Consider the following 23,370-nt stretch of genomic DNA (forward strand, 5'->3'; position numbering starts at 1 on the left):
ACTTGTGAGCGAACCCACTGGTTGCTGAAGTTTCGGAGACGCACCACCGCACCTGGCTCCGCCTGTGGAGCCCCAACGTCATGCGGTGGACTTAGTGGAAGCAGGGGAGGATTTTTGTTCCTGGGAACTGGCTGCCTGGTGCAGCTTCTTTCCTCTACCCTTGCCTCTGGCCAGAAAGGATGCTCCTCTGACCCGCTTGCCTTTCTGAGGCCGAAAGGACTGCACTTGATAATACAGTGCTTTCTTAGGCTGTGAGGGAACCTGAGGTAAAAAAGTCGACTTCCCAGCAGTTGCTGTGGATACGAGGTCCGAGAGACCGTCCCCAAACAATTCCTCACCCTTATAAGGCAAAACCTCCATGTGTTTATTAGAATCAGCATCACCTGTCCACTGCCGAGTCCATAATACTCTCCTGGCAGAAATGGACATTGCATTAATTCTAGATGCCAGCAGGCAAATGTCCCTCTGGGCATCCCGCATATATAAGACGACGTCTTTTATATGTTCGATGGTTAGCAAAACAGTATCCCTGTCGAGGGAATAAATGTTGTCTGACAGGGTATCAGTCCATGCTGCTGCAGCACTACACATCCAGGCTGAAGCAATAGCAGGTCTCAGTAGAGTACCAGAGTGTGTATACACAGACTTCAGGATAGCTTCCTGCTTTCTATCCGCAGGCTCCTTTAGGGCGGCCGTATCCTGAGACGGCAGTGCCACCCTTTTAGATAAGCGTGTTAGCGCCTTGTCCACCCTAGGGGATGTTTCCCAACGTAACCTATCCGTTGGCGGGAAAGGGTACGCCATCAGTAACCTCTTAGAAATCACTAGTTTCTTATCGGGGGAACTCCCCGCTTCTTCACACAAATCATTTAATTCATCAGATGGGGGAAAAGTCACTGGCTGCTTTTTCTCCCCAAACATAATACCCCTCTTGGTGGTAACCGGGTTAATATCAGAAATGTGCAATACATCTTTCATTGCAGTAATCATGCATCGGATGGCTTTTGTAGACTGTACATTTGTCTCATCCTCATCTACACTGGAGTCAGACTCCGTGTCGACATCTGTGTCTACCATCTGAGCTAGCAGGCGTTTATGAGCCCCTGACGGCTTCTGAGTCGCCTGGGCAGGCGCGGGCTGAGACCCCGGCTGTCCCAAGGCTGCGTCATCGAACCTTTTATGTAAGGAGTTGACACTGTCGGTTAAGACCTTCCACATATCCATCCAATCAGGTGTCGGCCCCGTCGGGGGCGACACCACACTTATCTGCCCCTGCTCCGCCTCCACGTAACCCTCCTCATCAAACATGTCGACACAGCCGTACCGACACACCGCACACACACAGGGAATGCTCAGATTGAGGACAGGACCCAACAAAGTCCTTTGGGGAGACAGAGAGAGAGTATGCCAGCACACACCACAGCGCTATATAACACAGGGATTTACACTATAAAAAGTGATTTACCCAATAGCTGCTTAAATATCTTATTTTGCGCCTAAATTTATGTGCCCCCCCCTCTCTTTTTCACCCTTCTTGTATCAGGATACTGCAGGGGAGAGCCTGGGGAGCTGCTTCCAGCGGAGCTGTGAAGGGAAAATGGCGCTGGTGTGCTGAGGAAGAAGGCCCCGCCCCCTCAGCGGCGGGCTTCTGTCCCGCGTTTTATGTAACTTAATGGCGGGGTTTTTTACACATATACAGTTTTCAGACTGTATTATGTGTATTTTAAGTGCCAAAAGGTATTATAATTGCTGCCCAGGGCGCCCCCCCCCAGCGCCCTGCACCCTACAGTGACCGGAGTGTGTGGTGTGCTGTGGGAGCAATGGCGCACAGCTGTGGTGCAGTGCGCTACCTTAATGAAGACAGGAGTCTTCTGCCGCCGATTTAATCGCTTCTCTTCTGTCTTCTGGCTCTGCAAGGGGGACAGCGGCGCGGCTCCGGGAACGGACGATCGAGGTCAGGCCCTGTGTTCGAACCCTCTGGAGCTAATGGTGTCCAGTAGCCTAAGAAGCACAAGCTAGCTGCAAGCAGGTAGGTTTGCTTCTCTCCCCTCAGTCCCACGTAGCAGTGAGTCTGTTGCCAGCAGATCTCACTGAAAATAAAAAACCTAACAAATACTTTCTTTTCTAGCAAGCTCAGGAGAGCCCACTAGGAGCACCCAGCTCTGGCCGGGCACAGATTCTAACTGAGGTCTTGAGGAGGGGCATAGAGGGAGGAGCCAGTGCACACCAGATAGTACCTAATCTTTCTTTTAGAGTGCCCAGTCTCCTGCGGAGCCCGTCTATTCCCCATGGTCCTTACGGAGTTCCCAGCATCCACTAGGACGTCAGAGAAATACTTTCTTATTAGCAAGCTCAGGAGAGCTCACTAAAATGCACCCATCTCTGTCCGGGCACAGATTCTAACTGAGGTCTGGAGGAGGGGCATAGAGGGAGCAGCCAGTGCACACCAGTAGTACTAAATCTTTCTTAGAGTGCCTAGTCTCCTGCGGAGCCCGTCTATTCCCCATGGTCCTTACGGAGTCCCCAGCACCCACTAGGACGTTAGAGAAATTATATAAATGTGTTTCACACAGCTTGCTTCATAGCTATAAAAATGGGGCCGGCACTGACTGCACACTGTGACACTTGAGCACATTGTTATTCAATTAAAAGAACTGTCAAGTTGGCCAAACTTACTACTTGGCTAAATTACCATTCAATTTGGCCACTCGCATGTATGACCAAACTGAATACTAGGACAAAATCTAGTGTAGGCGCACCATCATATAGAAAATATAACAGCTATATGGGCTCATGTATAGCGTGTGTGTGTGTGTGTGTGTGTGTGTGTGTGTGTGTGTGTGTGTGTGTGTCCACCACCTCACAATCTGCAATTCTTTCAACTGTGCCATTTATAGCCATACTGACAGAGCTATATGTTGCACATACAACAATTTGTGCCATAACAGGTCAGGAGGTGGCTTTTAACTTCTTACATAAGCAACATCTGCCACATACTGACATAAGAAAGACACATATGTGCCTGTTTGGAGGCAGATCTATTGCAGCAGAACTAAGGATAATGATGATGATGATGATGATGATGATAATCAGCAAGCATTATGAATGCGTTTAAATCACTCCCATTAATGTTTATATGGTGCTGCTGCAATCTGTGTGATTACAGTCAGCAATTAGACCACAGAAATAACGCACAGTATTAAAGCATTTGAATCTTAAAAGAAGAAAGTGATCGTTGTGTGTATTGAGGCATAAATAAAAACTTTCATTCTGTGCTTGTGTCTTGGTCCAACGTTCTTTGCATTATGAATGTGACTGATTCAGAGGTGGACGCAAAGCCTGATGTATCTGAGAAGATATGCAAATGTTGCAGTTACAGGCTTTTAAACAGAGACGCCCAACGCCGGATTCACAGATCCACCTCCTGCGCTGTGGCTGCTTAGAATGCCCGTGTCAAGTAAGTCACCAGGGACAGAACCTCTGCATAAGACACAGTAGCTGTCATGTGAGAAGCTCCTGCAGCAACATTTCATCCATCATCCTATATCCAATTCACAAACAGCTACCCCAGATTTTTAATTCTAGCACATTATAGGAAGCTTTGCTTCCACTGGAGTCCAAAGACAATGAACCAGACAAAAAAAAGAACAACCTTGTGTCAGCCATTAATGCTGGCATCTTTCATCATGACTGTCCAGTCACACTTGGTGAAGAAATGGCTTCTGCTGAGGCTTTCAACCCTTAGCCACCAGAGAAATGATAGGCGCGCACTTGGAGACAGCATATGAATTGACTGGTCAGGTAATAGGATGACTTGTTCCATTTCAACACAAGCTCAATTTGTATCTTCTAATGGAACTGTACAAATTGCACTGCCTTGAAGGTTGAAACCATCCCCAGACTACCTTGCAAAAAAACACAATGTACATCTGGGAGTTAACAGAAACTGTAATCAATCTATTTTGTCTTCTGACAAAGAAAACTTCTACTGTCAGGTGTTGAACAGAAGCCCCAGAAAGACAAGCCTCTGGGTAGGCATATGATTGGACTTTTGATAGTTGATGATCCACCCACAATATAATATTTTAGCAGTCTCATGCTTGAAGCAATGCTGAGAACACCATCTTGATCAATAAAAAGTCCAGATAAGGAATAACTGTCACCGTCTGGATCTCAGAAGAGCAGCCATTACTGGCATAATATTCATGAACACAAATGGAAATGTCACTAGATAAGAGTCCAAAATTGGAAACAACAAGATTGAACTGTCTGCAAATTCAATCCATTAAGTGTTGTTTATGACAGATCTCAGAGATTCCATCTTGAACTTGTCCTACACCTATAGAGTCTTTTGGTTCAAAATAGGCCGAAAGGATCTGTTGTGACTTTTGGACCAAGAAGATAATAGAATAGAACCCAGTTTCCTTCTGCTCTTCCAATACTAGAATGACCATTCCTGAAAGATTTATAGCTTAGTCTCTGGGGAGACAAGTGGCAAAAAAAAATCTGGGTGATATCTCTGCTGTACCTTACCCAAGCATTTGAAATATAGAATAATATCTGAGCCAAGTAGAAAAGCAGATAGGCTCTTGCAACAGGCGCTCCTGGGTGGACATACTATTTTTTGATGTAGTGGAAGACAATCACTTAATTGACCAAATCTGTTTCCATCTTGCTGTCTACCAAGATAAGCAGAGGATTTCGCTCACACTGTCTGAACCCTTTCTTTATCTATAGTCAGGAGTGAAACCTACTGCCCTGCATTTTAGGTACATTGACAGGCAGAAAGGAAAATGTAGCCTGGCTAATAATCAGTGGCAAACCAGACATGTCAAGAAAAGGACAGGGACTTGACAATATAAGGGCTCATTGAAGGAGTAGTCTCTCATCATCTATGTGTATTTTTGTTTTTCCCCCGAATAGATAACAAGTCTTGAAGACAGAAGAAGACCCACCTTCTCTGGCATCTAATCTGAGACATAGAAAGTGCAGGGGTTGCAGTTCCCTATTCCCATGGGTGTTCAGTGGAACAGCTCAGACTAACGGGAAGGACACAGCTCAGATTAACAAGCAGGATACACTATGGGCAGGACACACTCAGTCCAATATAATTATTAGCATTAAGCTACAATATATCTGACGGCACAGCAACTTTGTTGCTAAATTATTGAGTTCTTTATGTCAGTATCTAGAACTTGTCATTATGTCTTTTCTGTTGCCAACTACAGTCTTCCTTTAACAATGCATTCTGTCTCTTACCCTGCTAAGTATCCTCATGTTAGGCTTGATGTCCACCCGGCTTTGACTCTGAGCAACGCTATCTAACCTGGCCTCTGTTATTGTGTACCAGAGCCCACCTTTGACTATGACCACCACTATCTATTATGGTGTACCTGACTAGACTTGACCATGAATTCAGCTGCTATACTAGTCTCCCGTACTGAGTATCAGAAATTAGCATGTGGTCTTTACCAATGCTACAGTTAACTCCTGAAGTCTCAAGCACATCCCACTTCTAAGCATTACATGTTGTACCAAACTTATCATCCAGGTCCTGCTTGTTTCAAGCCTGTATCTTAAAGCTATACTACAATGGTCTCCACCTACTATTATTTATACACTTTTAATTATCTTCAGAGTGGGGTCCATCATCGTCAATTACTGCACTTATTGGTGCTACCTCATGACACTGTAACAATCATGCTTGCCTCCATCTCCAGCTTGCCTTCAACATCTAGTCACATGCAGGCCTGTCCTCGCGTACACAATAATGGCCCTCATTCCGAGTTGTTCGCTCGGTATTTTTCATCGCATCGCAGTGAAAATCCGCTTAGTACGCATGCGCAATGTTCGCACTGCGACTGCGCCAAGTAACTTTACTATGAAGAAAGTAATTTTACTCACGGCTTTTTCTTCGCTCCGGCGATCGTAATGTGATTGACAGGAAATGGGTGTTACTGGGCGGAAACACGGCGTTTCAGGGGCGTGTGGCTGAAAACGCTACCGTTTCCGGAAAAAACGCAGGAGTGGCCGGGGAAACGGTGGGAGTGCCTGGGCGAACGCTGGGTGTGTTTGTGACGTCAACCAGGAACGACAAGCACTGAAATGATCGCACAGGCAGAGTAAGTCTGGAGCTACTCAGAAACTGCTAAGTAGTTAGTAATCGCAATATTGCGAATACATCGGTCGCAATTTTAAGAAGCTAAGATTCACTCCCAGTAGGCGGCGGCTTAGCGTGTGTAACTCTGCTAAATTCGCCTTGCGACCGATCAACTCGGAATGAGGGCCCATGTGTTTGGAGAGGTCACTACATTCCCACAAGTTTAGCAAACACATATACTGAAATACACTGTGCTGCTGTAAACATTCTAAACCTTTATTTTGCAGAATATTAGTTTATATATGGATAAATGGGAAAAAGCATCAGTCCAGCAATTTATCTCATAACAATGCGTTTGCCTAATATTTTTCCGGACCAAATCAAGACACATGATGAAACATAAACTGTAAATGACCTACAATGATTTAATATACAGCGTTCTTACCTGTCCATGCAAGGGGTCATCACTTCCCTCCTGCTCTGAAGAGAAACTTTCATCTTCATCTTCTGAATAATTTTCAATATCTGGGGAACGATCTGAGTACAAGATATATATGTTACTAAAACTAAAATCTGATCTTTACTCAGGAACATTGATATTATTTTAGTTTCTATATTTTCAGAGAAGATTTCAGTTTTAAGTTTGTCACAGACTTTGAACCAATTCATTTAGCAAATACTGAAACACAGGGCCAAATGTAATGCGCCCAAGTTCGGCAGTCATGCAGGATGCAGGCCGAACTCTGACTTTTTTTAAAGGGGCAATCACTTACATGGTTTTGCCTTTTAAGTGATTGCTCCTTTAAGAAAACGTCTGAGTTCGGCCGGCATCCTGCACGGCCTCCGAACTCTGGTAGCATTACATCTTGTCCACAGTTTTATTACTATAAATACACAGACCACAAGGCACTATATAATACATACAATTATAGTAATCTTTAAAAATGAGCAAGAAGCAAATGTAAGAAATGGCCGGCAGCAAATGAGTTTTAATAAAACTCTTGATTTTTAAGTTGTTGGCATATGTATGTGACCAATAACATAGCAGAATTACTGGTATCAGCCAGGAAATAAGAATTCATTTATAGTAATATTCAGTTGCTACTACTGGATTTTGTGAAACAAATTTTATGGCAAGTACAAAAATATTCTTTTTTTAATATTTACCCATATGAGTGGGCACTGTTGCACCTTCGGGTTGTTCTAAAGCTACTGTTGGAAAAGCTGTGTTTTTTATATTTTACACTGCCCCAAGGAGAGGGTATACTCAGCATATGTTTTTAGAGTGAGATGTATCAAATATGTAATTGTTGTAAATCCATTGATAACTACAATTTTTTAAAGATTATCGCATCACTTTTGGATCCCCATATGTATTATAAAGGTGAGCTGCAGATATCGGAAATATCAGGTGCGATCCCAAGGCAGAGCTGTCGCCAAAGATTTCTATGGGGCTGCAATCTAGCAGTATGTATTAAGCTCCTGAACTTGATCCCGAAAGTGAACGCCATCTTTAAATGACTTTAGCTACTGTTGCCTATGGGCTAAATTCCGCAAATATGCCAGTGAGTAAAAATCCATAAGTATCTTCATTGCTAAGACAACTGTATACAGGTTGAGTATCCCTTATCTAAAATGCTTGGGACCAGAGGTATTTTGGATATCGGATTTTTCCGTATTTTGGAATAATTGTATACCATAATGAGATATCATGGTAATGGGACCTAAATCTAAGCACAGAATGCATTTATGTTTCATATACACCTTGTACACAGCCTGAAGGTCATTTTAGCCAATATTTTTTATAACTTTGTGTATTAAACAAAGTGGGTGTATATTCACACAATTCATTTATGTTTCGTATACACCTTATACACACAGCCTGGAGGTCATTTAATACAATATTTTTAATAACTTTGTGTATTAAACAAAGTTTGTGTACATTGAGCCATCAAAAAACAAAGGTTTCACTATCTCACTCTCACTACAAAAAGTCCGTATTTCGGAATATTTGGATATGGGATACTCAACCTGTATTGGCAAGAAGAAATTGTGACATGCTAGTGGACACAAGTGGAAGTAATGATTCTCTAGGGAGGGACACAGAAGTGTCAGGGGGACAGTGCACAGGTCACAAAAATTAACAATATAATTTAAATTTAAACGAAACCAACCAATGAAGGAGATTAATGGTCCTATCTTTTATGAAGGGACCAGGTGATATATATATCAGGCTGGAGGTGCGCCACTAAGCTGGAGTTACAGTAATTTTTCTAAAGGTTATTAGTGTAGACCACTAGTGGGTACTGCACTAAAAAAGAGCTTAGTGTGTGGCGCACTCTTTTGAAATAATTATAATCTATAAAATGTAACTTTTATTACATATTTTTAAAATAAAACTCTATAGCCAGGCTAGTAAGTATATTTGATAACCTGAGAGTAAACACCTATAAGATTATACACTAAATTACTATTAATGGATGGTAATTACCATTTCCATCTGATTAGAGCAAATAAAATTGTATGTCAAGCTTAGTGATATATTACTGTGAATAATTATTGCTATAATGGTTTTCTAAAGCACCCATTACCAAAACTATATTAGTTTGTAATCACGGTCATAGCTCAGATGGTAGCCACTAAAAAATATGCGGTTACTGTTAAAGTGAGGAGAAATTGAGCGCTGTGTTCTTGTGATGATCAATTCAATTCAGAAAAAATGTGGTTTCCTAAATTAACTCTAAAGGAGCCCCTGTTCCTGGCAACTTCTCGTCTTTGGATTGCAAAAGGAAACAATATAGATGCGTATTGTAACATATGTACACTTAGTCTGCTAGTCTATTGTTCAGACTGCAGTGACTGTGCAGATGTAATTTGATACGTGTTTATGTATCCATAGTGACAGAATACAATTATAACGAAAAAGACCATTAATACAAGAGAACAGATAATATTGATACTGTCTCAAAATCTGTAATAGAAATTTGTCAATCATATGTAACATAACATCTTGCTTATAACCAATATATATACCACCTATTTTCAATTATTATGCTAAATAAATTGATCACGTATATATGGTAATAACGTCGTGCAAAATACTCCGCCTCACAGAACATATATGTTAACTATGAGTATACAATTGGAGCAGTCAAATGCAATCTGCACCATAATATTGGTTTTCAAACTGTTTCTGATATCAAAATGATTATTACATATAGAAATATCTGGGTTTTCAGGAACATTAAGTGTATTGATCGCAGCACCTATCTCTCTTGCTAGTGAATGACTGTGTTGTCATTCACATTAATATCCATGTAACCCTGTGTGGCAAAAAGTTCCAGAATGTATCTTAATTTGATGGAGTCCAGGAATTCCAAACATTAATAGGTATGGTAACTAAAAGATAAAGAGTCCCAGGAGTATGTTAACGGTTTCCCTTTCTGCTGTTGTTCCATGTGCCTAGGCGTACCTGGGCAGTGAATGGTACAATGAGAGCGGGGAAAATACTGTTAGCCTGGAGACTGAAAGGACAGAATAGTGCGAGCCACTTCTACTGTCCACGCTCTATATCCCCCCTCCCCTGTTGTGAAAACACATTGCAGGAGGAGTACGTAGATATGGAGCAGTGGATGAGAGGGCGGCTCTGAAATACCTGTAAGCTTCCTTGTCGAGCGTGTCCTTCTAAGCGCAATCAAGGCTAGATCAGCGTGTGGAAAGCCACTATGGAGGTAAAACCTCAAGTCGGGTAGGATTCCCGTGTCTCCGTAGTTATTAACCGTCCTTAGCGCTATCAGAGGGACGCCAGAAAGGGTAGGATTCCTATACCCTCGTAGATGCTGCACGTCCTAAGCGCTGTCTGAGATATGTCAGCGTGTGAGAGGACGCTGCGGGAAACGGGACGCCGGGTCGGGTAAGATTCCCGTACCTGTGTATGTCCTATACGTCCTAGTCCCGCTGGTGATATCCGTCCTGAGCGCTGTCCAAGGGACGCCAAGAGGGGTAGGATTCTTATGCCCCCGTAGATGCTGCACGTCCTGAGCGCTGTTAGCGTGTGAGAAAACGCTGCGGGAGCTGGACGCCGGGTCGGGTAGAATTCCCGTACCTCCGTGTGTCCTGTACGTCCTAGTCCCGCTGATGATTAAGCGCTGTCTGAGCTGTATTAGCGTGTGGGAAGACGCTGCGGGAGCTGGACGCCGGGTTCGGGTAGGATTCCCGTACCTCCGTGTGTCCTGTACGTCCTAGTCCCGCTAATGATTGATGATGACGTACGTTTCACATTGAGCTTGATCACATCAGTGACGCCATATGGAGGTGGGCAGTATTTAAAGCAGATACGAAATACTGATCAGTTCAATTAGCTAAGGCTGAATACAATCGTCCCTAATTGGTAATCACATTGCACCAAAAAAACGTGCTGATATTGTTAGTTATATTTATAAAATCGCACCAAGTTGGACCAAAATAAATGTGTTATTTGTTATATACATATCAAATGAAAAGATGGGCAGTAGCCTATCATAATAACAGAGGTAAGTTAACGTTTCTAACATCAATTTCAAATTACGGAAAAAAGAACCCAGCATTTATTGGAGAAAATTGTACCGGATATTAATCTCATTAGGTGCACCACTGTATCAAACCCCTGCTGATGTATACCCACATAAATAAGTGAATACTAAAATATATTAGGCTACCCCTGTGTAGTATATATTTATTTATATAGGCCCTGTTGTTTAAATCACCACTATGTCCTACTAACACGGAATTAAATGACATTAGGTGCTAATCCACCCAAAGAGAGCTAAAATAAAATAAAAATTGAAAAATTAGTTAATTAAAAAATTAAAAAATTGCTTAAAAAGGTTAAACAATTAACTCACTTATAAAGTAAAAAATATAACATGAGTGACATATATTTCTGTAAGTGTAAACTAATTGCACAGTGAGAATGAAATTATGTGAGTTATATGAATAGTGAGTGCAGTGATAATAAAATCACTGTAAACTGAGAGACATTGTGATCAGATATTTATGTGTATAATAAGCTTAAATAGGAAGTGAGTGTATGAATAATGATGTACTAAGTGCATATTATAAACAAAGTGTAAAAAATATAAAGACTAAAATGTAATGTAGTATTATTAGACAAATTAAGTGAAAAAAATGTAGTAAAGACAAAAGCAATAGCATAAGGGGATTATACTATGCATAGATAGTAGATGGATAAAACAATTAATTTATACCTTAAGTAAATGTTGTGACTATAAAAACATATATAAAGACATATAATAAAGATAAATAAATTAATGTGATAAAGTATATGGTAAAGCATTATGAATACTTTATTAACTGAAATGGGGAGAAGAGGCAGCTATGGTAATAAACTTTAGTATTTTTATCAGGTTGGTACTCCTAACTGGGATATATGAAAAGTAAGTAGAAAAAATGGTGAGTTATGAGAGAAACAGGAAAAAGAGGAGGGAGAAAAAATCCTGAGGCAGTACAGGAAAAAGATTGGGCCACTAAGTGTGAGAGACATATAAAAAACAATAATAATAGGAGGGAGAAGAGATCCTGAGGCGGTACAGGAGAATGATTGAGCCACTATACAGATGATCATGTGGGAAGAAAGGCCCCATAATTAATATTCTCATTTAGACCTTTAGGTGTCATAGAATTCAACTTAAAGATCCATTTACTTTCCAGTTTTTGTAGTTCCCTAGAGGGATCTCCTCCCCTAATGCCCATTCTTAATCTCTCAAGGCAAAAGAAGTTAAGTTCACGTGGAGACTTGGAGAGTGGTCGTTGGAAGTGTCTGGCTACCGATGTTATCTGCCTGAATCTTATTAGGTCCGTTTCCACATTTCTTATATTGCCCATGTGCTCTAATATGCGGGTTTTGACCATTCTAGTGGTCATTCCTACATATAGCATCTTACATGGGCATTGTATACAGTAGATGACATTTGAAGTCTGGCAATTAGAGAACTCATGTATTTTGAGATCATTCCCTTCCCTGTCTGTAACGTTTGGTCTCGTTACGACGTGTGCACAGACTGCACAGGATCCACAGGGATATGTACCTTTAATTTTACTTTCCCGTCTTGGAAAGCGGCAAAAGTGGCTCTTGACCAACTTATCACCTATATTGGGTGATTTTTTCCAACTCATTGACACTGCCGGTCCCAGATTCCTTGCCAGATCTGGGTCATTAAGTAATAAAGGCCAGTGTTTGTTGATTATCCCCCTTATCTCCTTCCATTCTCGGCAAAAATCCCCAACAAATCGTATCTCGGGTTTCTTTATGTCCTTCAGCTGTGTTGATCTCTTACTCTCCTGAAGGATAAGTGAATGCCTGTCAATGTGGAGGAGGGTTCTGCTAGCTTTTTTAATGCATCTCATACTGTATCCTCTCTCTCGCAATCTCCCTGTAAGTTCCTTGCTCTTGATTTTATATATCTCATCATCCGAGCAGTTCCATCTCAGTCTTAAAAATTCGCCCCTAGGTATATTCTGGACTGTGGCAGGAAGATGCGAGCTGGTACTGAGCAACAGACTATTAGTAGCCGTATCCTTCCTATAGAGTTCTGTTGCCAGCATCCCATTCTTATCCCTATAGATTCTGAGGTCCAGAAACGGAATGGACTCTCTGCTGATCTCATAGGTCAGTTTGAGATTCAAATCATTGTTGTTTAATTGTTGAATAAACTCTTTAAGTGGTTTTTCTTCTCCTTCCCAGATAACGAAAATGTCGTCTATGTAGCGCATCCAAACGATTACTCTGCTGGTAAATGGTTCATTAGTTTCGTTGAATACCACCTCCTTCTCCCACCATCCTAAGTACAGGTTGGCATACGTCGGTGCGCAAGCCGCGCCCATTGCTGTTCCACGTATTTGGGTAAAGAATGTGTCAGCAAACGTAAACGTATTCTTGTGGAGAACAAAATGCAGAAGCTGCAGTAGGAAGGAATTAAATTCACTAGAGCCTTCCATTTTGAAAAAAAATACTCCACTGCTGCTAGACCCTTTGCATGGTCAATGCTGCTGTACAGTGACTCTACATCTAGGCCCACTAGAATATGATTATCTTCCAGCTTGACATCATGTAGCTTGGCAATGACATCTCCTGTATCACGTGTGTATGAGGGCAGGGCAGTCACATGCTTGCGCAGATGAGTGTCTATGAAGATACTCGCTTTCTCCGACACACCTCCTATGCCGGACACTATCGGCCTGCCTGGGGGGTTATTCAGATTTTTATGAACCTTCGGCAAAAGATAGAAGGTTGGAGTTCTGGGGTGATCCACTCTCAAGAAATCCGACTCCTGCTTAGTAATTACCTCATCTTTTAATGCTTTCTCTATAAGTCGATTGAGGGTTAGTTTGCAGTTGTCAGTGGGATTGAACAGTGTTTTAGCATAACACTCAGGGTCACTCAGCTGTCTCATGGCCTCTTTGACATACATTTCCTTTGGCCATAAGACAACATTGCCTCCTTTATCGGATGGTTTCACAACCACATCTTCACATTTTTGGATCTCATTGAGAGCTCTCCTTTCCCCTTTTGTAAGATTATCTTTATATTTGAACTTTTTTCTCTGTATTTCATCCAGATCCTTGCTGACCATATCCATAAATATCCTAACTTCAGGGCAGATTTGATCCTGGAGGAAAAAGGTTGATCTCTTTTTACAGATGGCTCTACCCCTTTCTTGAGTTGTTCTTGGGGCACTTTCTAGGGTGAGTTCTTGTAGAATCGAAATCATTTCTTGATCCTGTTCCGTACATCCCTCAAAGTATTCCAAAGCTCCATAATCCTGAGTGTTGGGTAAATGCTGAGGTGATAGGGAGGGTGATACGGCCAACCTCTCTGCTTGTTGCATTTCCTTATGGGAAAACAGTTTTGTTAAAAGTAATTTACGACAAAATAATTTGGTGTCTTTTTCCCACTGGAAACGATTGAAGCTTTTTTGAGGGGCAAAGGAAAGACCCTTTCTCAGGACTGCTTCTTGTTCATATGTTAGGGAGTGCTCAGAGAGATTGATGATTTTCAGAGAGGATTCTTTATCTAGTATTTTCTGTTGTTTATCTTTCTCCTCGGATATCTGTGCGTTACCGGAGTCTCCCATCTCTGGGGATCGTAGCTTCCTCTTTGCCCCACTCCTCGTCTTTCTTTTGCGGGGCGGCCTCTTGCCCCCCGCGTTGCCCCTAAAAAAGGGTCTTGGTCAGTGTTGAATTGCCTCCTAGAATCAACAATATTAGATTCGTAGGCATCCTCCCCTCCTGATGATTCTACTTCAGATGATGTATACGATTCTTGATATCTCGATTTGGGGTTTTTCTCTCTCAGCCTTCTACTATTCCACCTGAAAACATTGTTACTTGAAAAGTCCCTTTTATCCCGTACATATTTTTTCTTTTTCCTTTCGATAATAATGTCTTCATAGCTCTCCAATTCTTTCTCTTGTTTCTCAAATAATTTCTGGAACTGTGTATCTTTCTCCCAGACTTCTAGGCTCTTACCGAGCCTTTCAATTTCTTTATTGCATTCTTCTAAGATCAAATTGTCATGTTTAGCTAGAATGCCCATAAGATCTTGAGAGCATTTTAGCAGACAGCTCTCCCATTCCTTATTCAAATTATCAGAGACTAAATCGAAAGCCGGAAATATCCTGGGTCTAAGACCTCTTGGTGTTATTTTGTTCTTCATATAATTTTCCAGGCTAATTAAGTCCCATTTCGTACGTATCTGTCTCTGTAGTAATTGTTTGAGTTTGAGTAAATCATCTTCCCATTTGGGGTCCATATCTTGTTGTGTTGTTGTATCTGGAAATATGTTGCTCAAATCCCCCATTTTTCGTCTACCATTAAGGGCATCTCTTAGAGAGAAATTTGCCATTGTCAAGTGGTGATATTACTTCTCAAGTACCAAGATCCTGTCTTAGAAAAGATACAAGCGATGTATGTAGATATCAGATACCGTGCAAAAAGTCCTGGAAACTGAGAACAGTCTCAGTACATATAATGATTCTCTAGGGAGGGACACAGAAGTGTCAGGGGGACAGTGCACAGGTCACAAAAATTAACAATATAATTTAAATTTAAACGAAACCAACCAATGAAGGAGATTAATGGTCCTATCTTTTATGAAGGGACCAGGTGATATATATATCAGGCTGGAGGTGCGCCACTAAGCTGGAGTTACAGTAATTTTTCTAAAGGTTATTAGTGTAGACCACTAGTGGGTACTGCACTAAAAAAGAGCTTAGTGTGTGGCGCACTCTTTTGAAATGATTATAATCTATAAAATTTAACTTTTATTACATATTTTTAAAATAAAACTCTATAGCCAGGCTAGTAAGTATATTTGATAACCTGAGAGTAAACACCTATAAGATTATACACTAAATTACTATTAATGGATGGTAATTACCATTTCCATCTGATTAGAGCAAATAAAATTGTATGTCAAGCTTAGTGATATATTACTGTGAATAATTATTGCTATAATGGTTTTCTAAATCACCCATTACCAAAACTATATTAGTTTGTAATCACGGTCATAGCTCAGATGGTAGCCACTAAAAAATATGCGGTTACTGTTAAAGTGAGGAGAAATTAAGCGCTGTGTTCTTGTGATGATCAATTCAATTCAGAAAAAATGTGGTTTCCTAAATTAACTCTAAAGGAGCCCCTGTTCCTGGCAACTTCTCGTCTTTGGATTGCAAAAGGAAACAATATAGATGCGTATTGTAACATATGTACACTTAGTCTGCTAGTCTATTGTTCAGACTGCAGTGACTGTGCAGATGTAATTTGATACGTGTTTATGTATCCATAGTGACAGGATACAATTATAACGAGAAAGACCATTAATACAAGAGAACAGATAATATTGATACTGTCTCAAAATCTGTATAACCAATATATATACCACCTATTTTCAATTATTATGCTAAATAAATTGATCACGTATATATGGTAATAACGTCGTGCAAAATACTCCGCCTCACAGAACATATATGTTAACTATGAGTATACAATTGGAGCAGTCAAATGCAATCTGCACCATAATATTGGTTTTCAAACTGTTTCTGATATCAAAATGATTATTACATATAGAAATATCTGGGTTTTCAGGAACATTAAGTGTGTTGATCGCAGCACCTATCTCTCTTGCTAGTGAATGACTGTGTTGTCATTCACATTAATATCCATGTAACCCTGTGTGGCAAAAAGTTCCAGAATGTATCTTAATTTGATGGAGTCCAGGAATTCCAAACATTAATAGGTATGGTAACTAAAAGATAAAGAGTCCCAGGAGTATGTTAACGGTTTCCCTTTCTGCTGTTGTTCCATGTGCCTAGGCGTACCTGGGCAGTGAATGGTACAATGAGAGCGGGGAAAATATCGTTAGCCTGAAGACTGAAAGGACAGAATAGTGCGAGCCACTTCTACTGTCCACGCTCTATATCCCCCCTCCCCTGTTGTGAAAACACATTGCAGGAGGAGTACGTAGATATGGAGCAGTGGATGAGAGGGCGGCTCTGAAATACCTGTAAGCTTCCTTGTCGAGCGTGTCCTTCTAAGCGCAATCAAGGCTAGATCAGCGTGTGGAAAGCCACTATGGAGGTAAAACCTCAAGTCGGGTAGGATTCCCGTGTCTCCGTAGTTATTAACCGTCCTTAGCGCTATCAGAGGGACGCCAGAAAGGGTAGGATTCCTATACCCTCGTAGATGCTGCACGTCCTAAGCGCTGTCTGAGATATGTCAGCGTGTAAGAGGACGCTGCGGGAAACGGGACGCCGGGTCGGGTAAGATTCCCGTACCTGTGTATGTCCTATACGTCCTAGTCCCGCTGGTGATATCCGTCCTGAGCGCTGTCCAAGGGACGCCAAGAGGGGTAGGATTCTTATGCCCCCGTAGATGCTGCACGTCCTAAACGCTGTTAGCGTGTGAGAAAACGCTGCGGGAGCTGGACGCCGGGTCGGGTAGAATTCCCGTGCCTCCGTGTGTCCTGTACGTCCTAGTCCCGCTGATGATTAAGCGCTGTCTGAGCTGTATTAGCGTGTGGGAAGACGCTGCGGGAGCTGGACGCCGGGTCGGGTAGGATTCCCGTACCTCCGTGTGTCCTGTACGTCCTAGTCCCGCTGATGATTAAGCGCTGTCTGAGCGGTATTAGCGTGTGGGAAGACGCTGCGGGAGCTGGACGCCTGGTCGGGTAGGATTCCCGTACCTCCGTGTGTCCTGTACGTCCTAGTCCCGCTAATGATTGATGATGACGTACGTTTCACATTGAGCTTGATAACATTAGTGACGCCATATGGAGGTCGGCAGTATTTAAAGCAGATACGAAATACTGATCAGTTCAATTAGCTAAGGCTGAATACAATCGTCCCTAATTGGTAATCACATTGCACCAAAAAACCGTGCTGATATTGTTAGTTATATTTATAAAATCGCACCAAGTTGGACCAAAATAAATGTGTTATTTGTTATATACATATCAAATGAAAAGATGGGCAGTAGCCTATCATAATAACAGAGGTAAGTTAACGTTTCTAACATCAATTTCAAATTACGGAAAAAAGAACCCAGCATTTATTGGAGAAAATTGTACTGGATATTAATCTCATTAGGTGCACCACTGTATCAAACCCCTGCTGATGTATACCCACATAAATAAGTGAATACTAAAATATATTAGGCTACCCCTGTGTAGTATATAATAAGAATTTACTCACCGGTAATTCTATTTCTCGTAGTCCGTAGTGGATGCTGGGAACTCCGTAAGGACCATGGGGAATAGCGGGCTCCGAAGGAGGCTGGGCACTCTAGAAAGATCTTAGACTACCTGGTGTGCACTGGCTCCTCCCACTATGACCCTCCTCCAAGCCTCAGTTAGGTACCGTGCCCGGACGAGCGTACACAATAAGGAAGGATTTTGAATCCCGGGTAAGACTCATACCAGCCACACCAATCACACCGTACAACTCGTGATATGAAACACAGTTAACAGTATGAAACAATAGAGCCTCTCAACAGATGGCTCAACAATAACCCGATTTAGTTAACAATAACTATGTACAAGTAATGCAGATAAACCGCACTTGGGATGGGCGCCCAGCATCCACTACGGACTACGAGAAATAGAATTACCGGTGAGTAAATTCTTATTTTCTCTAACGTCCTAGTGGATGCTGGGAACTCCGTAAGGACCATGGGGATTATACCAAAGCTCCCAAACGGGCGGGAGAGTGCGGATGACTCTGCAGCACCGAATGAGAGAACTCCTGGTCCTCCTCAGCCAGGGTATCAAATTTGTAGAATTTTGCAAACGTGTTTGCCCCTGACCAAGTAGCTGCTCGGCAAAGTTGTAAAGCCGTGACCCCTCGGGCAGCCGCCCAGGATGAGCCCACCTTCCTTGTGGAATGGGCATTGACAGATTTTGGCTGTGGCAGGCCTGCCACAGTATGTGCAAGCTGAATTGTACTACAAATCCAACGAGCAATAGTCTGCTTAGAAGCAGGAGCACCCAGCTTGTTGGGTGCATATAGGATAAACAGCGAGTCAGATTTTCTGACTCCAGCCGTCCTGGAAACATATATTTTCAGGGCCCTGACAACGTCTAGCAACTTGGAGTCTTCCAAATCCTTAGTAGCCGCAGGCACCACAATAGGCTGGTTCAGGTGAAACGCTGACACCACCTTAGGGAGAAACTGGGGACGAGTCCTCAATTCTGCCCTATCCATATGGAAAATCAAATAAGGGCTTTTACAAGACAAAGCCGCCAATTCTGATACTCGCCTGGCAGAAGCCAAGGCCAATAACATAACCACCTTCCATGTGAGATATTTCAGATCCACGGTTTTTAGTGGTTCAAACCAATGTGATTTTAAGAAAACTCAACACCACGTTGAGAACCCAAGGTGCCACAGGAGGCACAAACGGGGGCTGACTATGCAGCACTCCTTTTATAAATGTCTGAACTTCAGGTACTGAAGCTAGTTCTTTTTTGAAAGAAAATCGACAGAGCCGAGATCTGTACCTTAATGGAACCCAATTTAAGGCCCATAGTCACTCCTGCTTGCAGGAAATGCAGAAATCGACCTAGTTGAAATTCCTCTGTTGGGGCCCTTTCGGCCTCACACCATGCAACATATTTTCGCCATATGCGGTGATAATGAGTTGCTGTAACCTCTCTCCTGGCTTTAGTAAGCGTAGGAATTACTTCCTCCGGAATGCCCTTTTCCTTCAGGATCCGGCGTTCAACCGCCATGCCGTCAAACGCAGCCGCGGTAAGTCTTGGAACAGACAGGGCCCCTGCTGCCGCAGGTCCTGACTGAGTGGCAGAGGCCATGGGTCCTCTGATATAAATTCTTGAAGTTCTGGGTACCAAGCTCTTCTTGGCCATCCACGAGTATCGTTCTTACTCCTCGCCTTCTTATTATTCTCAGTACCTTTGGTATGAGAGGCAGAGGGGAGAACACCTAAACCGACTGGTACACCCACGGTGTTACCAGAGCGTCCATAGCTATCGCCTGAGGGTCCCTTGACCTGGAGCAATATCTTTTATAGCTTTTTGTTAAGGCGGGACGCCATCATGTCCACCTGTGGCCTTTCCCAATGGTGTACAATCCTATTGGAAGACTTCTGGAGGAAGTCCCCATTCTCCCGGGTGGAGGTCGTGTCTGTTGAGAAGATCTGCTTCCCAGTTGTCCACTCCGGGAATGAACACTGCTGACAGTGCTAACACATGATTTTACGCCTATCGGAGAATCCTTGTGGCTTCTGCCATCGCCATCCTGCTTTTTGTGCCGCCCTGTTGTTTACATGGGCGACTGCCGTGATGTTGTCTGATTGGATCAGTACCGGCTGGTTTTGAAGCAGAGGCCTTGCTGGCCTCAGGGCATTGTAAATGGCCCTCAGATCCAGAATATTTATGTGTAGGGAAATAACCTGACTTGACCAAAGTCCCTGGAAGTTTCTTCCCTATGTGACTGCCCCCCAGCCTCAAAGGCTGGAATCCATGGTCACTAGGACCTAGTCCTGTATGCCGAACCTGCGGCCCTCTTGAAGATGGGCACTCTGCAGCCACCACAGTAGAGATACCCTGGTCCTTGGAGACAGGGTTATCAGCCTATGCATCGGAAGATGCGATCCGGACCACTTGTCCAACAGGTCCCTCTGAAAAGTTCTTGTATGGAACCTGCCTAATGGGATTGCTTCGTAAGAAGCTACCATTTTTCCCAGGACTCGCGTGCAATGATGCACCGCTACCTATTTTGGTTTCAGGAGGTCTCTGACTAGAGATGACAACTCCTTGGCTTTCTCCTCCGGGAGAAACACTATTTCTGGTTTATGTCCAGAACCATCCCCAGGAACAGTAGACGTGTCATAGGAACCAGCTGTGACTTTGGACTGTTTAGAATCCACCTATGCTGTTGTAGCACTTTCCAAAATAGTGCTACCCCGACTACCAACTGCTCCTTGGACCTCGCCCTTATAACGAGATTGTCCAAGTACGGGAAAATTACAACTCCCTTTTTTTGAAGGAGTATCATCATTTCGGCCATTACCTTGATAAAACACCCTCGGTGCCATGTACAGTCCAAACGGCAGTGTCTGGACTTGGTAATGGTAATCCTGTACCACAAATCTGAGGTACTCCTGGCGAGGATGGTAAATGGGGACATGCAGGTAAGCATCCTTGATGTCCCGGGATACCATGTAATCCCCCTCGTCCAGGCTTGCAATAACCGCCCTGAGCGATTCCATCTTGAACTTGAATTTTTTTATGTTCAAGGATTTTAAATATAAAATGGGTCACACCGAACCATGCGGTTTCGGTACCCCAACCCGTGTGGAATAGTAACCCCGTCCTTGTTGAAGTAGGGGCACCTTGAGTATTACCTGCTGGGAATACCGCTTATTAATTGCCTCTAGCACAGCCTCCCTGCCTGAGGGAGTTGTCAGCAAGGCATATTTTAGGAAACGGCTGGGGGGAGACATCTCTAATTCCAGCTTGTACCCCTGAAATACTACTTGGAAGAAACAGGGATCCACCTGTGAGCGAGCCCACTAATTGCTGAAATTTTTGAGGCGGCCCCCCACCGTACCTGGCTACACCTGTGGAGCACCCGCGTCATGGTGTGTACTCACAGGAGGCGGGGGAAGAATCTTGATTCTGGGAACAGGCTGACTGGTGCAGCTTTTTCCCTCTACCCTTGTCTCTGTACAGAAAGGAAGCGCCATTTGACCCGCTTGCTTTTCTGAAGCCGAAAGGACTGTACCTTTTTCTGTGAGGAAACCTGAGGTAAAATTATTTCTTCCCAGCAGTTGCTGTGGATACGAGGTCCCAGAGACCATCCCCAAATAATTCCTCACACTTATAAGGCTCTCTATGCGCTTTTTAAGTCAGCATCACCTGTCCAGTGACAGGTCTCTAATACCCTCCTGACAGAATGGACATTACATTTATTTTGGATGCCAGCCGGCAAAATATCCCTCTGTGCATCCCCCATATATAAGACAACGTCTTTAATATGTTTTTATGTTTGCCAACTATTATCCCTGTTTGACAGGGTCACCAACCACGCTGCAGCAGCACTATCTGCAGGTCTCAGTCTAGTACCTGAGTGTGTAAATACAGACTTCAGGATAGCCTCCTGTTTTTTATCAACAGGTACCTATAAGTGGCTGTATCCTAAGACGGCAGTGCCACCTTTTTTGACAAACGTGTGAGCGCCTTATCCACCCTAGGGGATATCTCCCAGCGTAACTTATCCTCCTGGCGGGAAAGGGTACGCCATCAGTAACTTTTTATAAATTACCAGTTTCTTAACGGGGGAACCCACGCTTTTCACACACTTCATTTATTCATCTGATGGGGGAACAAAACACTGCCTGTTTTTTTCTCCCCAAACCTAAAACCCATTTATAGAGGTTAAAGTCAGAAATGTATAACACATTTTTTATTGCCGGGATCAAGTCACGGATTGGATTGTGTATATGTCTCCACATTGTCGACACTGGAGTCAGACTCCGTGTCGACATCTGTGTCTGCCATCTGAGAGAGCGGGCGTTTTTGAGCCCCTGATGGCCTTTGAGACGCCTGGGCAGGCGCGGGCTGCGAAGCCGGCTGTCCCACAGCTGTTACGTCATCCACCCTTTTATGTAAGGAGTTGACACTGTCGGTTAATACCTTTTACCTCTCTATCCACTCTGGTGTCGGCCCCACAGGGGGCGACATCACATATATCGGCCTCTGTTCCGTCACCATATAAGCCTCCTCATTCAACATGTCGACACAGTCGTACCGACACACCGCAGACACACAGGGAATGCTCTAAACGAGGACAGGACCCACAAAAGCCCTTTGGAGGGACAGAGTGAGAGTATGCCAGCACACACCAGAGCGCTATATACTGCAGGGACTAACTGAGTTATGTCCCCTATAGCTTTATATCTATATATATAATGTATACTGCGCCTAAATTTAGTGCCCCCTCTCTCTTTTTTTAACCCTTGTAGACTGCAGGGGAGAGCCAGGGAGCTTCCCTCCAACGGAGCTGTGAGGGAAAATGGCGCCAGTGTGCTGAGGAGATAGGCTCCGCCCCTTTTTCGTGGCCTATTCTCCCGTTTTTTATGGACTTCTGGCAGGGGTATTTACCTCATATATAGCCCCTGGGGCTATATATTGAGGTATTTTTGCCAGCCAAGGTGTTTTTATTGCTGCCTCAGGGCGCCCCCCCCCCCCAGCGCCCTGCACCCTCAGTGACCGGAGTATGAAGTGTGTGAGAGGAGCAATGGCGCACAGCTGCAGTGCTGTGCGCTACCTTGGTGAAGACTGAGTCTTCATGCCGCCGATTTTCCGGACCATCTTCTTGCTTCTGGCTCTGTAAGGGGGACGGCGGCGCGGCTCCGGGACCGAACATCAAGGCTGGGCCTGCGGTCGATCCCTCTGGAGCTAATGGTGTCCAGTAGCCTAAGAAGCCCAATCCGGCTGCAAGCAGGCGAGTTCGCTTCTTCTCCCCTTAGTCCCTCGCTGCAGTGAGCCTGTTGCCAGCAGGTCTCACTGAAAAGAACAAATTCTAAGACTATAACTTTCTAAGAGCTCAGGAGAGCCCCTAGTGTGCATCCAACCTCGGCCGGGCACGAAATCTAACTGAGGCTTGGAGGAGGGTCATAGTGGGAGGAGCCAGTGCACACAAGGTAGTCTAAGATCTTTCTAGAGTGCCCAGCCTCCTTCGGAGCCCGCTATTCCC

At 43.5% G+C, this 23,370-nt stretch overlaps 1 protein-coding gene across 2 annotated transcripts in view; it reads right to left on the reverse strand.

Moving 5' to 3' along the window:
• Positions 1-23,370, reverse strand: part of PACS1 (phosphofurin acidic cluster sorting protein 1) — a 502,137-nt gene that overhangs the window by 232,002 nt on the left and 246,765 nt on the right. For both annotated transcript variants that reach the window (XM_063945169.1, XM_063945168.1), the window contains one exon: positions 6,546-6,637. In XM_063945169.1, the coding sequence (XP_063801239.1) occupies positions 6,546-6,637 (92 nt within the window). The remainder of the gene's footprint in view (positions 1-6,545; positions 6,638-23,370) is intronic.

The sequence above is a fragment of the Pseudophryne corroboree genome, chromosome 11 (genome assembly GCF_028390025.1).
Source record: "Pseudophryne corroboree isolate aPseCor3 chromosome 11, aPseCor3.hap2, whole genome shotgun sequence".
NCBI classification, from domain to species: domain Eukaryota; kingdom Metazoa; phylum Chordata; class Amphibia; order Anura; family Myobatrachidae; genus Pseudophryne; species Pseudophryne corroboree.